Source organism: Globicephala melas, chromosome 4 (genome assembly GCF_963455315.2).
Source record: "Globicephala melas chromosome 4, mGloMel1.2, whole genome shotgun sequence".
Taxonomy (NCBI): domain Eukaryota; kingdom Metazoa; phylum Chordata; class Mammalia; order Artiodactyla; family Delphinidae; genus Globicephala; species Globicephala melas.
Genome location: NC_083317.1, coordinates 136466601 through 136483439, shown reverse-complemented (window position 1 = coordinate 136483439; position 16839 = coordinate 136466601). Strand labels below are relative to the sequence as shown.

General features: G+C 45.2%; 1 protein-coding gene across 1 annotated transcript in view; it reads right to left on the bottom strand.

Annotated features, from left to right (window-relative positions):
• PLCL2 (phospholipase C like 2) overlaps positions 1 to 12401 on the bottom strand; it is a 194470-nt gene extending 182069 nt beyond the window's left edge. Inside the window, exon 1 of the mRNA XM_030876358.3 lies at positions 11996 to 12401. Within this exon, the coding sequence (XP_030732218.1) occupies positions 11996 to 12325 (330 nt within the window). The 5' untranslated portion in view covers positions 12326 to 12401. The remainder of the gene's footprint in view (positions 1 to 11995) is intronic.
• Between the last annotated feature and the right edge of the window lie 4438 nt (positions 12402 to 16839).

Here is a 16839-nt window from a genome sequence, read left to right as displayed (position 1 = left end):
AGAGCCAAAACTCTGCTGGCCACCTGGGACCCCAGGTAGACGGCTCTTCAGTGGCCAACACAAAACTCCCGCTTTTGTCTACAAACCTGGATAACTGGTTTCTGTTTGTTCACTGCCTTTGAGACCCAAAGTGCTCTCTAGAAAGCCGTCTTGCAGAGAACAGGTGCTCCACAAAGGAGAGGTTCTCAAAGTTTTGTGTGAGCAGCACACTTTCGAATAGTAAATCTTTCGAGCTCATCGGAAGGGATGAAAACGCTCAAAATCACACCAAACCGATCGTCAAAACTCCCAGCGATCACAACAGAGTGAGATGACGCCAGTGACCAACACTCCCTTCACCACTGTGTCAGCCCGCCGCCCCCCCTCCTTCCAGGCCCGGCTCCTGATGTGTTCTCGACACGGCCCAGGAAGGATCCCATCCTCCTGCTGTTCCAGCCAGCGTCTCCCCTACCCCCCAACTCCACACCATCACACAGCTTGGGCCTCCACCAGGCCTGGCTGCGGCATGAGCACCCCACTGCAGCAAAAAGGTGTTTTACATGTTGATCGACAGACAGCAGCAAACTATGAAAGGCAGTGTCCTAAACAGTGCAGAGTGAAGCAACCTGTAAGTATTTAATTTTGATTTATTTTCTCAATTGTGTAAATCAACTTATTTATTGAAGTATGATATACCTCTGGAAGTCAGGAGTCACCAAAAATCAGTTTGTCTGTTTTGGAACTTTATATAAATGGAATCATACAATATGCATTCTTTTTGTGTCTGGTTTCTTTCCCTCAACATTATCTTGAGAGGCTAGAGCGGTACATGTAGCAGTCATCTGCTCTTTTTGTTGTTCCTGTCTGTCTGTCTGTCTTTTTTCTTCATAGTATTCCATTGTGTGATATGCTTATTTTAAAAGATGAGCATTTGGCTTGTTTCCAGTTTGGGGCTCTTACGGTTAATGCTGCTACAAACATTCTTGTACATATCTTTTGATACACAAATGGCCTAATTATCTGTTGGGTATACACCTAGGAAGAAAGACAGTATGAACGAAAGAATAGGCAAATAGACCAATCTAACAAAACAGACTTCAGAACAAACCCACACATATAAAGTCACTTGATATATGACAAAGGGCCGATGCAGTGCAATAGGGAAAAATGATATTTTCAAATAAATGGTGCTGCATTAATTAACTGGATATTTACATGGAAAGAAAAATCTTGACCCCTACCTCACACCACACACACAAATAAGTTCCAGACAGACTGCAGAGCTAAATTTGAAAAATAAACTTTCTAGAAGTTAAATAAATGAATATCTTCATGGTCTCAAGCTAAGTTAAAATATCGTACACAGGACAACCATAAAGGAAAATGCTGATAAACTGAATTTCACTAAAACTAATAAGACTTATTATTCATTAAGAGGTGCCCCTTAAGACAATGAAAAGACAAGTCACATACTAGGAGAAGAAATTTTCAATATACATATCACACAAAAGACATATCCAGAAAATGTAAAGAAGTCCCACAAATTACTTTTTTTTAATATAAAACCCCCAATTTTTTTATATGGGCGAAAGATAGGAATAGGCATTTTACAAAGGAGAATATACTAATGGCCAAGAAAACATGAAAAGGTGCTCAACAGCATTCATCATCAGGGAAATGCAACCTAAAAGCCACAGTGCATTACATAACCATCACAGATAGAATTTAAAACCAACAGAAACCACTGACAATGCCAAGTATTGGGAAGCATTTAGAGCAACGAGAACTCACATAACCTGGTGGGTGTGTCAATTAGTTTTGTCAGTTAGGAAAAGCACACGATAATATTTACTGAAGCTGAATATACACATATCCTATGACATAGCAATTCAACTTCTGATACTATTTTAATGTACAGAAAAAACATTTATGGGAATATACATAAACCAGAGAAAGCCTTCAAAGAATATATAGATCGCTTTCAACAAACCACCGAAAATTCCAAAGACAAACACATCCGATAAACCCACATTACATCAGGAATTCTATCAGTTCTGATGTGAAAACCTCTGAATGATTCTATTGGTATTTAATATAATCTATTAGCATGGATTAATAGCAACAAAAATCTAAGCAACTTGCTGTATTTCCTCCAAGAATAACCATTAAACCATTTTAACTATTTGAAAATTTACATCTACTTATGCTCACAGGATATCAGAGCTTAGAAGGAAGACGAAAAATAAAAAGTAGCAGGAAACCATGTAGAGAGAGTCACAGAGCTTGTGATTCTGATGGTAGCTGCAAACGAGGTCGCTCATCCCTCTGTGGCCACGCTAATTGGTCAAGAGCAACAGAAGCCTCGTCGGCAATGTTCATCAAAACAGGCTCCCCCTGCCCAGGCATTTTCAATTTAGAGAGCAGACACCTGCTACCCATCAGTCTCTCACAAGACAGGACTCGTGCCAGCCACCACTATGTTATTTGGTTTGTTCTTAATCTTTACTATTTATAAACAGAGTCTTCAGAGTACATGCGTGCACAAGTGTAGCATGTGTACCCATGCAGCTATCTATAGCCAAAAAAACAAATTCTCAAAAATAGCTGTTTGGAAGACCACATCTTGTGCTATGAATACTCACACACTGCAGTATTACATAACAATTTTTTTTCCAATTCTGCTAGGCTAATATGCAAATAAATGAACTCAACCATAGCTAGGAGCTAGATGTACTGATCAGTATGGCCTTGCCTCTCTATAACTACAAAAGAATTTTGCATGATCTCTTTCCGTTCTAAAACTCCCATGAATCTATATGATTAATCACTTTTAAATCCAGCTGCCCGGGTTCTGGGGTGGTAATATCTGCTATTTCCAAATCCGTAAATTTAGCATACTCCAAGAAGATACCTCAATACTGAACTCATAGTAATGTGCTGAAGGCATAAACATATTCTATAATTTTATAATTTATATAAATTATGTTTATATGATTTATATAAATATCTTTATAGAATATTTTTATATAATTATTAAATATAAATAATTTATATTATTTGACAATTCCAAAACAACAGTAGGGATAAATACTATCAGAAAGAACTCACCTGAAAACAAATTGTTACTACTACCTGCTTTACCCTCGAGGACCCTAAAAAGTGTAAATCAAATTTTGTTAAAAAGAAACAAAAATGGGAAATGATTCCCTCCTGAAAAGCTTTGAAATCCATCAAAGGAGAGCGGAGAGGACAAAACCCTGGTTTGGCCGGGGTAAATCCGGACTATGCTGGGCAAACCAAGACACATGGGTGCTTGGTGCAATAAAACTAATGTCCAGTGCCCTCCGATTATTGAAGTGGGGCTATTAAGACATGAGCTCAGTTGTACTGACGCATCAGATTGAGAGAGGCACCAGAACAAAAATCATTCATGAAGCATCTTCAGAAGAAGTCTGAGAAACTTATCTGGGTACATTCTTTGTGTCTCAAAAGATACGACTTTCAAAACGGGGATGGCAGTGTTAGTGATCTCCAATTCAAATGAAGCTAAATGAGTGTGCTCATCTCAGGATCAACTCTAAATAAGAGAAACTAAACATACCAGGGGCTGCTGATTGAGTATTTACTACAGGCCACACGCTGTTCTGAATATGCCACACACATCATCTCATTTAATCTCCACGACAATGTTATGAGGGAGATATCCTTATGTCCGTTTTAGAGATGGGTTAACTAGACACACAGACTTAAATATCTTGCCCAAGGTCAAGAGGAAGGAAGAGAGGGAGGCAGAATCTGATCCAAGCACCGAACTTCACACCCTCTAGTTTTCCCACCAGTATGCTTCCCCCTGAATAATCCAGACATGCAACGTGTGTCCTGAGGACAGACCAAGACCCCACCGCGCAGGCACACCTCAGAGATACTGCCTCGATGAAGCAAATATCGCAACAAAGAGAATCACACGAATTTCTTGGCTCCCAGGGCATATAAAAGCTGTGTTTATACTACACTGTAGTCTACTAAGTGGGCAAAAGCATTGTGTCTAAAAATGCATTGTACATACCTTCATTTTAAAATACTTTATTGGTTGAAGAAGAAAAAGCTAACCATCCTCTGAGCCTTCAGTGAGTTGTAATCTTCTTGCTGGTGGAGGATCTCGCCTCGATGTTGATGGCTGCCGACCGATCAGGGTGGTGGCTGCTGAGGGCAGGGGTGACTGGCAGTTTCTTAAAATAAGCCAGCGATGAAGTCGGCCCCATCAACTGACGCTTCCTTTCAAGAACGATTCCTCTGTAGCACGCAGTGCTGTTTGACAGCATCTTACCCACAGTAGAACTTCTTTCAAAATTGGAGTCACTCTTCTCAAACCCTGCCACTGCTTTATCAACTGAGATTATGTAATATTCTGAATCCTTTGTCATTTCAACAGGCTTCGCGGCATCTTCACCAGGAGTAGTTTCCATCTCAAGAAACCACTTTCTCTGCTCATCCATAAGCAGCAACTCCTCACCCATTCAAGTTTTATCACGGGATTGCAGCGATTCAGCCACATCTGCAGGTACCGCATCTAATTCTCGTTCGCTTGCTGTTTCCACCACATCTGCAATTACTTCCTCCACTGAAGTCTTGAACCCCTCAAAGACATCCATGAGGGTTGGAATCAACTTCTTCCAAACTCCTGTTAACGTTGATATTTTGACCTCTTCCCATGAATCATGAATGTTCTTCGTGGCATCTAGAATGGTGAATCCTTTCCAGGTTTTCAATTGAGTTTGCCCAGACCCATCAGCGGGATCACTCTCTATGGCATCTATATAGCCTTACGAAATATATTTCTTAAATAATAAGGCTTGAAAGTCAAAATTATACCTTGGTCCATGGGCTGCAGAATGGATGTTGTGTTGGCAGGCATGAAAACAACATGTATCTCGTTGTGCATCTCCCTCAGAGTCCTTGGGTAACCAGGTGCATTGTCATTGAACAGTCATATTTCGAAAGGAACCTTCTTTTTCTGAGCAATAGGTCTCAACAGCGGGCTTAAAATATTCAGTATTCACTTGCAACCATGTTGCAAGCAGATGTGCCGTAATCCAAGCTTTGTCGTTCCATTTACAGAGCACAGGCAGAGTAGATTCAGCATGATTCTTAAGGGTCCTAGGATTTTCGGAATGGTAAATGAGCATTGACTTCAACTTCAAGTCACCAGCTGCATTAGCCTCTAACAAGAGTTAGCCTGTCGTTTGAAGCTTTGAAGCCAGGCACTGACTTCTCCGCTCTGGCTATGAAAGACCTAGATGGTATTTTCTTCCAGTGGAAGGCTGTTTCATCCACATTGAAAATCTGTTGTTTAGTGTGGCTCCCTTCATTAATGATCTTGGCTGGATCTTCTGGATAACTTGCTGTAGCTTCATCATCAGCACTCACTGCTTCGCCTCGCACTCTGATGTCACAGAGATGGCTTCTTGCCTTAAACCTCATGAACCAACCTCTGCTAAGCTTCGAACTTTTCTTCTGCAGCTTCCTCGCCTCTCTCAGCCTTCACAGAACTGAAGAGAGTTACGGCCTTGCTCTGGACTAGGCTTTGGTTTAAGGGAATGTGGTGGCTGGTCTGATCGTCTCTCCGGACCACTCAGACTTTCTCCATATCAGCAATAAGGCTGTTTCGCTTTCTTACCATTGGTGTGTTCACTGGGGCAGCACTTTTAATTTCCTTCAAGAACTTTTCCTTTGCATCCAGAACTTGGCTAACCGTTTGGCACAAGAGGCCTGGCTCTCAGCCTATCTGGGCTTTCGACATGCCTTCCTCACTAAGCTTAATCATTTCTAGCTTTTGACTTAAAATGAGAAAAAAAAATAAAATGAGAGATGTGTGACTCTTCCTTTCACTTGAACACTTAGAGGCCCTTGCAGGGCTATTAACTGGCCAAATTTCAACACTGTTGTGTCTCAGGCAACAGGGAGGTGACAGCAGTCAGACATACACAAAATGTATCAATTAAGTTCGCCGTCTGACATGGGCACGGCTCGTGGTGCCCCTAAATGATTACAAGAGTAACATTAAAGATCCCTGATCACAGATCACCATCACAAACATAATAACAAGGAAATATTTTGAAATACTGCGAGAATTACCAAAATGTGACACACAGACACTAAGTGAGCAAATGCGGTTGGAAAAATGGCGCCAACAGACTTGCTCGACGCGGGGTTGCCAGAGACCTTCAACTTGTAAAAAGCGCACTATCTGTGAAGCGCAGTAAAGCGAACCACAATAAAAGGTGGTCTGCCTGTACAGCCCAGCTGAGATGACTACCTAGAACAAGCTTTACCTAATCCCCCGCCACGTGACCAAGCACTCGCAGCCAGCAGGGCCTCCCACCTGCCCTCCTCTGCCCTTCGGAGACAGGTAGGTGCCAGGCGTCCTGCCAGCAGACTGGCTCACTCACACAATTGTTGCTAAAGCTCAATGTAAGTCATTATATGCTCTGAGCCCCCTAAAGCTGTGGGATTATTCTGCCATAAGGAACATAGTTCCCCCTGAAATCCCCCTGGGGGTTCCGACTTGTCTGAGTCACTACTAACACCCATGCTGGGTACGACCCTCTCGATTCACCATTATCAACAGCAGAGAAAAGCTGGCCAGGCAGCTTGCACAGTTTCAGATTCTGTGGCCCACCGGTAAAAATATATGAATATCCCCTGTACTACAGAATCCATTAATTTGAAATAAAACGTAAGTAGCTGAAGTAATCTGGAGGTCTGGTAGACAAGCAAGTTATGACAGACAAAATTTAGCATTAATAAGGAACAGAGCATCTATTTTTGAACACATGTATAAAATAGAGTCTGAAGGGAAAACGTGAATATTCACAATTCATTTATACCTGCATTTAGGCTGCAGATAGCACTGCCCTATTTCGTTGAATTCGGAGGCATGGGGAACTTAAGCATTAAAAAAAAGAAAAGCAAAAAAGAACAGTCTCGTTTAGACCCCTTACAGAGCATACAGAACTATAAAAGGAACTGAACAGATTCTGGGAGAGAGCATTCTAAGAAACTAACTCAAGAGGCCAAGATAGGCAATTTAAAAAATAGTAATAAACAATTTCCTGTCAGTTGTCTATTTGGACTTGGTGAAAAGCACCACAAGTCAAGCATAACTGTTTGGAGGGGAGGCTGGAAGACAGGGAAGGGAAGAAGCAAAAAGGGGTAAGTAATTTTTAGGGTCTGAAAATGAACACCCCCTAATGACTTCTGAAACTGAACTCTGAAGTGTGACGAAAGCTCTCTGAGTGGCTGAGACCCACGGCCCTGCGCCCGCCTTGCAGCAGTTATCAAGCCTGGACTCCCTCACATGCATCAGTACAAAGCCAAGTGGAGACTTGCTGATTGGCTACCAGAGTTTTCTGACCTAAATGACCAAGGCTGCCTGTTTAACCAGACAAATTCACTCTGTGATCCAGTTACTGTTGGTTGAATATTCATGATACGCCCACAGGTCTGCTGGGCGTACAGCTGTCTCCCCCGAGCCCCCATTCAGAAAAAAAAGTCTAAAGTCAAATGCAGATATTATTCTTAAGATAAAATTCAGAAAATGGTTATTGAGTGCTTGCTTTCTGTGCAGAACTGATAAATACAGCCCAGCTTTGGCCTGCAAAGAGTCTACTTTATTTACACCATAATGTACATTTTAATTATTTTGTTTAAATATGCATAATAGATGTGAAGAGCCTGCTAGTTCCCCATGATGCGGTGCTCAGCATCAAGACATAGGGAATCTACGTTGGCGGAAAGTTAGTAAAAGCATTTCCCCTACACACCGTGATACTATAATAAGGACAACAGTGATATTAAGAAAACTAAGGGCTGCCACCTTGGACAAGGTCAAACCTTTGGTGTCAGCGAAGCCAGAGTCTCTGGTCAGGCAGCCATAACAGGTGACTAGACAGCTGCCTGGCCATATTATCTGCCAACTTCTTCTGCCAGAAGAAATTGAGATTCTTTTTTTCCTTTCAGTATCCCCTACATTTAAAGGGGAAAACCAAATCTGGTGTTCCAAACCACCAATGCTTCCTTAAGTATACAAAAAAATTAACACTGCCAGTGTAATGTGGGGGTCAGTGGAGTGCCCAAGCGGGGTACAACAACCAGCTCCAGCACCCTGGACAAGCAGTTAACCCCTCTGAACTTGGGGTTTTCTTCAGCCTCCATGGTTGGTGCAAGATCAGGTCACAGAATCAAATTAAACACTTTTCATGTGTTTTGCACATAGTAAGTGCTTAATAAACAGTGGCTGCTGTCATTACTTTTAAATACCAAAATAGTATAATGGCTATACTTCCAACTTATTTTTTTAAAATACCCTAATCAATAGTTGTTATGGTCTGGGGATAGGGGGCAGGGAAGGCTGCAAAGAGACTTGGAGAATTTTTTGAGATGATAGAATTGTTCTAGATCTTGGTTGTGGTAGTGGTTACATGACTTACATGTGTTTGTCAAATTCCATAGAACTAGACACCAACAGGAGTGAATTTTATTTTATGCAAATTAAATCACCTCCCTTAATGTACCATCCAAAATATTTAATTAGCTTTGACTAAAGTAAACCATCCAAACTAACAGACATTTTAACTTCATTTATTTCAAAACTTAAAAAGAAATCTAAGGCTTAAAGTGTTACTTCATATTTTTAGACCAAGCTCCTGAATTAAAGGATGGAACTACTTGTAAAAAATGAATGCCATCTGAACAGCTAACCAAATTAACTGTTTCAAAATAAAGTGTGGACTGTATTGAATGGTGTGATGAAATGAAATATGGAAAGAGAAAATGAAAGTGATGTTTTCGTTTACTAGATTACTAAAGATGACAAACATAATGGCTTCTCCCCTAAAAATCTAGTAATAGGCCTTTGAGAATAAGCTAAAAAGTGTAACACTATTTTCAACAAGCTAAGGAAAAGTAGAAAAGTCTGGTGATGAGTTCCATGATTTATTTTTCTTCTCAAGGTACTTAGAAAGGTCTTACCAGGCTGCTCACCCTGAATTTCCATCGACACTCTTACCATAACCAAGGAGCTCTTTTAGTATGGATCTGTGCATCTGTTTTGGCAGAAAATGTAGTTTTACAATTTACAATTTCTTACTCAACACCACATTTACAAAACAGATGGAGTTCCAAAGAAATAATTTTAAATAAGGAATATCATTCCAGTCAGCTTACAGTGGATTTCTGCACGTCCTGCACCTCAGCAATAGTCCCCCTTCTTTGCCCACTGTTTATCCCATTTCTGCTGTTACTTCTCTCTCTGATTCGGGGATCCCCACCTAAGAGGAAGGTCAAGACTGTGATGAACTAGGAAATAGGCATAGCCGGACACTGCAACTAATGCAACCCCATGAACACCAGCCTCTGATCCTTAGTGAGCATGCACTCTCCGCGCCACGCCCCCAAGTCCCCCATCATCACCATGCTCACTAATCTACTCCCGCCTCTCCCCTTCCATCACCTGACTGCATTCATCCCTTTATTCAAAGGAAACCAAAGAAAGATGTCACCACTGCTTTTTCACATGGGCTCCTGCTAAGCTGTTTATTATATTTTAACAAAAGTGAAATGTAATTCTGCCATTCGTGTGACAAAAATACCTGTGCCTTATTTGCTGCTTTATGAAAGTTGGTATTAAAGTTAAAGATCTCTTTATTCTATTACGTTATTAACTTGATGCTGTCATGTCTTTAGAAAATGCCACACTAAATTTCTAAAATCTTGAGACCTCAAGACGCCAACTGAAAGGGAGTAAATACCAAGTAATTACCTATTTAAATATAGCATACTCCTTCCCTAAAATCCAGGCCTGATCAACTTTCAACACTATTTCCATAGTTTTAAAGGGTGATTAAGAATATGCACATTGAAAACAGAGGCAAGAAAAAGGAGTCAAGTCATCTTAGGAGATACGAGACAATAAATAAGACATGAGACTGGTAAATCCCAATGAGCCATTTTAAAAATTAAAAGAACTTAGAGAAAATATGTACTTTCTTATCATTTGTCCATTCATTCAGGAAGCAACCTATTGAACCCCTACTACATTCCTCACAATGTATATCTAGGGATACAACTGCAAACAAGGGACCAACTGCCTCCATTAGAAAGAAGACAAAGATATCTGGGAAACTTTCAAAATTCCAGTGATTTCTGAATTATTAATCATTTCCCCATGTGCTTCTAGCATCTTCAATGAAGAAATGATATCTACCAACAAGTTCTCAATTCCACATGTCAGAAATGTTGGCAAACCATCCTTCTTCCTAACCTCCCATGAATGCAAAATTAAAACAGATGCTGTTGTAATTAAATAAGTTACACTGTGAACCACATGTAGACAACAATTAAATCTGAATTTTTTTAAAAAAAAAAGTGCAAGAACAGGCCCTTCAAAAAAATTGAGGGAGAGGAGTTAAAATGTGGTCAGCTTGTATCTTCTCTGGAATTTTTACGTCTGATTTCATTAACACTGCAGTGCAAAATCACCACAAATATCTAGTAACCAATAAAAACAGTTATGACACATAACTCTGTCAATGGGTATTGAGTACCACGCACGGTTGAAAGCAACTTCCATGGCAACATAAGCGACAGAGTAGAAGAAAACGTTAAGTCACGAAAAGCTAGGTAGGTATGCAGCAAAAACCTCTTTTGCTTTCCTTAGTTAAACTCTAAACGCCTGCTGCAGATAGTTAATACACTTGATCTTTAAGCCCTCCAACTGTGCCCTTGCTCAGCCATAAACCGGGCCAACAGATGACAAAGCGAAAAGCAGTTTCACAATTGCCTGTTACATACAGTAGCAAGGTTGTATATTTCACTAGGTAACTGCAGAGGCTGATAATACCATCAGACACTACATGCTACTCAGAAGGTTTCTGCAGGTCCAGTTAAATTTCAAATACCACCAGTGCCAATTCTCTTCACTGTGGCCCATTCTGCTCTCCCCCTCCCGCTGATGATCTGCCACAGGAAGGTGCGGACAGCCGTGTCAGGGTGCTTTGATGCTCACCGTCCTGGTGACCTCTCAGCCTTCAGACAGCAACATTTTCTATTTGTTCCAAACTTGAGCAGAAAGAGCTAGCCCTTCCTAAGGCTCTGCTCTTCTTAGCTCATCAATTTTTTTTTCACTTCATGTCAGGAGAAATTTGTTTGCACTGCAGACCAAAATGTAATATTAGAACGAAACCATCACAAACTCAGGAGTTCCTTACATTACTCCTGGAGTTTAAAATGCACAAAACAATCGCTGACTTCCTTTTGCTAAATAACCCCAGGCAAAAGATAGCAAAACCAAGCAAACTACCCAAAAGAACTTCCACAGAGCTGGAGGCCTGCCTACTGCAGCAAGGAAAAGATTAAACCGTGCAGGACTGTAATCTCTCAGCACCTCTGACCCTAAGAAAGCCGAAATGGGCATTTATGTTCAGAAACCTGCTCCATTTCTCCGTGAGATTGAGTGACCTGGGATTTTTTGCACCCTCTGAGTCCAGCCGTTTGCAAGAGGCAACTATAGAGCGATGAGAAGAAACCTATTAAATAATCTCTGTTCACTGCCTGGGATTTTTAAGAACATGCTTTCACATGATAACTGTTTTTAACATACAATGGAAACCTTGCAGGGAGTCTGTTACCAGCCGAGGCTACCACAAGAGAGCGTGCCCTGCCAAGCAGGTACAGGCCATCATTCCAGGCCAATCCTGGGAGAGGTGACATCCCTAAGTTCCGCGGGGGATGTCTGAGCACAGCTCCCTGCACATTCAGGACCACCTCTCCATTCTTCCCAAATGCCATATGCACCCAGTCCCCGCTCAACCACTCCAAGCACCAGCGCACCCCTGGCTCCCGTTAGCAGGGGGCTGGCTCCTCGTACACCCCCCTCCTGCCACCACTACTCCCCTCTCGGGGAAAGAGCCCCCGCGGACGGCGGGGGGCGGGCGACGGGTGCCCCTCGCCCACCTACCTTGATGATGCTGCTCCGGCGGGGCAGGCCGCCCGGCTTGCTCTCCCGGGGGAGGGGGCAGGCGGCCGGGCCGGGGGTCGGGGCGAGCGCGGCGCCGCGGGGGCCCCTGGAGGGGCTGGCCTGGGCTTCGTCCGCGGACACGCCGAGGCTGCAGTCTCCGTTGGAAACCCCGGCGCTGTCATAGCGCGCCCGCCCGTGGCCGAGGCGCCCTCCGCCGCCGCCGCCGCCTTCCCCGGCCCCGGCTCTCAGGGCGCCCTTGGCCGCGAGGACCGGGCCCGGGGAGGTGGGCAGGGCCCCGCCGGCGGCGCCCCCCCGGCCGCACTCCGCCATGGGCGCCCCGCGACCCGCCAGCACAAAGCCGCGTCCCCGCGTCCCCGCGTCCCCGCCGCCTCGGGCCGCGCGGCCCCTCCTCCTCTCCTCCTCCCGCCGCCGCCTCGGCCGCTTCTTCCGCCTTTTTTTTTTTTTTTTTTTTTTTTTTTTTAAATTTAGATGTGCTGTTGGTTTCGAGCTCGCCTCGCTCACGGTTAGAGTCGCGGCAGCAGGATTCTCGGAAGATTCCTGCAGGGGGAGAAGAGAGACACAGTCAGCGCGGCGGCGGGGCCCGGGGCCCGGCACCCGGGAGGGAAACACGCCTGGCACACGCGCCGCCGCGGGCGCCACAAATACCGCGCGGCCGGGGGCGCCGGAACGGGGCGCCCTCCCCGGGGGAACGCCCCGGGTCGCCCACCGCGGGGCTCAGGGCACCCACCGCGCGGGCACCGGGCGTCCCGCTCGGGCTTGGGGAAGCGGCGGGCGCCCAGACGCTCCCCGGCCACGCGGAGGCGCCTTCCGAGGCTCTCGCGGCCCCGGGCGGGCGGGTGGCGACGCCGGGGTCTCCCCGGATCCCAATTCCCCAGGGGCTGTCGCGCGCCGGGCCCGCCACGTACCCCCGGGTCCCCGCCGAAGCCGGCGGCGCCGGGTAAGCGCACGGAGGGCAGGGAGGCCGGGACTCGCCCACCCCGCCGCCGCCGTCTCCTCCCGGGCTCGGCGCTGCCCCCTACAGGCCGCGGGGACCCTCCCCTGCCGCCGCGGGCCACCCGGCTCCCGCTCGTGGTCGCCGCCGTCGCGGCTGCTCCCTCTGGGCCGGCTCATCGGGCCAAAGGAACCTCGCTGCCCAGCGGACGGCGACGGGCGGCGGCCGCGGGTCCCGGGAGGCTCACCGCCTCCCTAGAGATTTGTCAACTTCCAGGCACCCGCCGGCGCCCCGAGGAGCAAAGACAGCGCAGGCCGCGGGCCGCACGATGGTCCCGGGCTCTGGGCTCCGCCGCTGCGCCCCATCCTACCCCGCCCCGCGCGCGGGACTCGTTCCGCTCCCGCCCAGCTCCGGAGAGGCCCTCCGGACGTTCCCCTCCGGGCTCCGCTCGTGGGTCAGACCCACTTCACATACAGAAGCTAATTCCGTTCCTTTCGGATCCTGAACTGTGAATCTGTGAATTGATTCAACTAGTTGCAAGGATGCTGGGGCGGGGGGAGGGGAGCGGCGAGAGGTGAGAAGCAGAGGACCTCCTTAGAGCCTGTTCTGAGCCCTCTGAGTCGTCCTCCAGGGATTTATCCCCGTCGTCCCTCCCTCCCAGTGTCCTTCCGCCAGTGTCCCGCCGCCAGCCAGTCCAGCCCTCTGCAGACCGCGTCCTAGGTCAGGCTCATCTTTTGGGGCATTATCCTACTTGGATCACTGCAGCCGGTCCCTCTGGTTCTTCCTCCTTCCTCCTTCCTCCCTCCCCCAGTGCTTCAGGTAGAGTGACCAGCCTAAAAACCCTGATCATGTCACTCCCCCGAGCAAACACCTTCCCTGGCTCTCCACCCTTGGAGCCAGACGTGGCCCCATCTCCGCATCTTGGTACCCGAGGCCGCACCCAGCCTGGCCCCACCCACCTCTCCGTCCCAGGCTCCCTGGTTCCAGCTTCCAGCCCTTCTCTAGCACCCCAGCTCTTCTCCAACTAGTGTGTTTCCCTTCCCGGGAATGCGTTTCCCGCAGGGCGCGAAGGAGAAACTGACAGTCCGCTGGGGGGTGAACTTAAAGACCCTGCTTTCATCAGCATGATGTTATAGCAAACTGCCAAGCAGCCTCAGAGGAAACGAGCTTTACATACATATACATACCCGCCCTTGCCTCTGAAGCAACTTCAAATACCTTTGTATTATTCTCGGGGTGTTTTAATTCTTCTGATCTCTGGATTCATGTTTTTGTAACCCATCAGACAAGCTTTTATCCATCTTTTGCCAACCTGGGCCTACACGCTAACAGACATATTTTCACATCGATGGACAACAATGTTATAATATTTTATTCAGTCCCATCCCTCCTTCTTTCTTCCTTCCTTCCTTTCTCGCCCTTCATTCCTTCCTTCCTTCTTTTTCTTTCTTTCTTCCTTTCTTTTTCTAGTTTGGTTCAATTTTTTTTCTGTCTTGTGATATTTTTGCAGGAAAATATATTCAAATAATTCAAATCAGGCCTTACCAAATTTATAGTCATAGTAGCCAGTGACTGTGCTGTGGGGAGGAAAGGAAGAATGCTAGGCCTTTATCCTTAAAGTCCTCTAATTTTGATATTTTAATAAACGCCTGGAGATATTTCTGCCTTTTCCTGCACTTACCAATCACTAGTAATATGCTATGAGAGTCATATATCCTGCAGCTTGTACCATGAGTTTCCTAGGGTGAGTGCGGACATACAGAGATTTAAACTTCCAGGATGCTTTTTTATAAAACCAGCGTCTAATTCTCCTAATGCTTTCCAAAATGAGCACCTATCCATCTCCCTCTGGACTCCCAACAGGTCAAACCAGGGAGTCTTCGTTGAAATACACTTGGCATTTAAATTAAAATGTTTCCCAAAGCATCTTGGCAGACCTGTGACTAACAATGCCAGAAGCCCAAGGCCTGTGCCAGTTTCCTTTTTATCCCCCTAAGTGCTTGTCTCCCACAGGTCAGACGCCTGCAGATGTTATAGCTGTACTTCTGCATCACACAAACAGCCAGGCTGTAGGTACCATCGCTCCTGTATGGTGACGGGAAGCAGCATGTGCCTCTGACATGTGCAGTGCTCAGCCCCCTGCAGGCTTTTTTAATAGCTAAACTCAGACTTTTTTCATCACAAGCAGCACAGTAAGCAGTTGTTCCTCCTCCTCCCTGCTTGTTTCTCCGCAGTTACTAAGTGATTGCTTTCCATTTCTCCTATTCCGTGAACAGTGTTATTGAAGAAATTGTAAATATTCTGCCAAAATTCTTGAAGTGTTTTCACGGCATTGTAAAATTCATAGAAGTTTGACTTAGAAAAAGGGCCAAAATATCATAGTCATCCCTCAACAAATACTGTCTAGTGGTTCCTTCAGTTGAATTTTCAGAGTTGGACAATAAGAGATAGGCAAGACATTAATAAAATGCTCATTCTGCATAACTCCATGATGCTCATGCCAGTTTATTATCTCTGTATACCAATGGTAAGATGCTGATGAATCATTTGTTCATAATGTTTAAAGTAAATAAATATCTCTAAAGATCTCATTAATTTTTATCATGCCACCAATACAGAGCTGTATCTCTTTTAAGTTTTCTTCATATTTCATTCTGCCTCAGCTTTTAATTATTGTCACCCTTGACTGCGCGATCTTCTGTTTGTTTGTATCTTAAATACGGTGCCTCGAACATGAGCTATTCAGGCTCCCTGGTCCATAATAAGCTTCCTGCAGCCTCCCAAAATAACACTGACGCTGTTTACCGACTTCTTGCCGTCATTGATATCCTTGTAGGTTATGAATTCGTATCTAGTTTCCAGTTTGCAGCCTCTAACATTACGACTCTCCAAATTTTTCTGACTCACTGAACGCTTGGCCTTCAAATTATTTTTTCCCTCAGTGTGTGATGACAATTTCCATTTCTCAGACCTCCATCTCATTTTATTTCTGTATTTCTTTCAAGATGCAGTGCAACCTCTGAGGCTTCATATTCGACTGCTCCCCATGTTTAAAGTGAGTGCTGGGCTTCCCCGGTGGCGCAGTGGTTGAGAGTCCGCCTGCCGATGCAGGGGGCACGGGTTCACGGGTCCGGGAAGATCCCACATGCCGCGGAGCGGCTGGGCCAGTGAGCCATGGCCGCTGAGCCTGGGCGTCCGGAGCCTGTGCTCCGCAACGGGAGAGGCCACAGCAGTGAGAGGCCCGCGTACCGCAAAAAAAAAAAAAAAAAAAAAAATTTAAAGTGAGCGCTAACTAGAGCAGAAAGTAGGCGACCAAAATGCTTTAAGGAAATACCAGATTATATCAATGTACTGGTCTACACTGGCTACATTTGCTTCCTAGGTTAATCCTAGATGTTGATTTCAATCTATCATGCTCCTAAGGGTTGGATTATGTGTATTTTATCATGAGCCTCAACAAGAAATATGTAGCAGTTCTCTTTCTTCCTGGGCACCCGTGAGGCAAGTTAGACCTGCCCAAAGCTTTCATTTTCATATTCTTCTTCTCCTCTGACACTAAAAATCCTTCACCCACTTTCCGTGGACCTACCTTACACGTGTATATAGCTGCCAAGAATTTAGACACTCAGAGAATTACATCGACGGTTTCCAGCCACTGAGGAACCACTGCGTGAATTCATTAAATTGTTCTCAGTGGCTCGGTGTCTCTCAGGAGTTAGTTAGGTAGCACTTTGAGGGAATCTATTAATTACTGGAGATTCAGTAAGATCATTCTATTAGCAAAAGTAACAACATGATTTGCTCTAAAAATTGCCGTTGCTTATCACACCACTTTTATAAACTCTCCTGTATTTGATTGTACTTCCACTATTATTTTATTGCAGGAGTCACT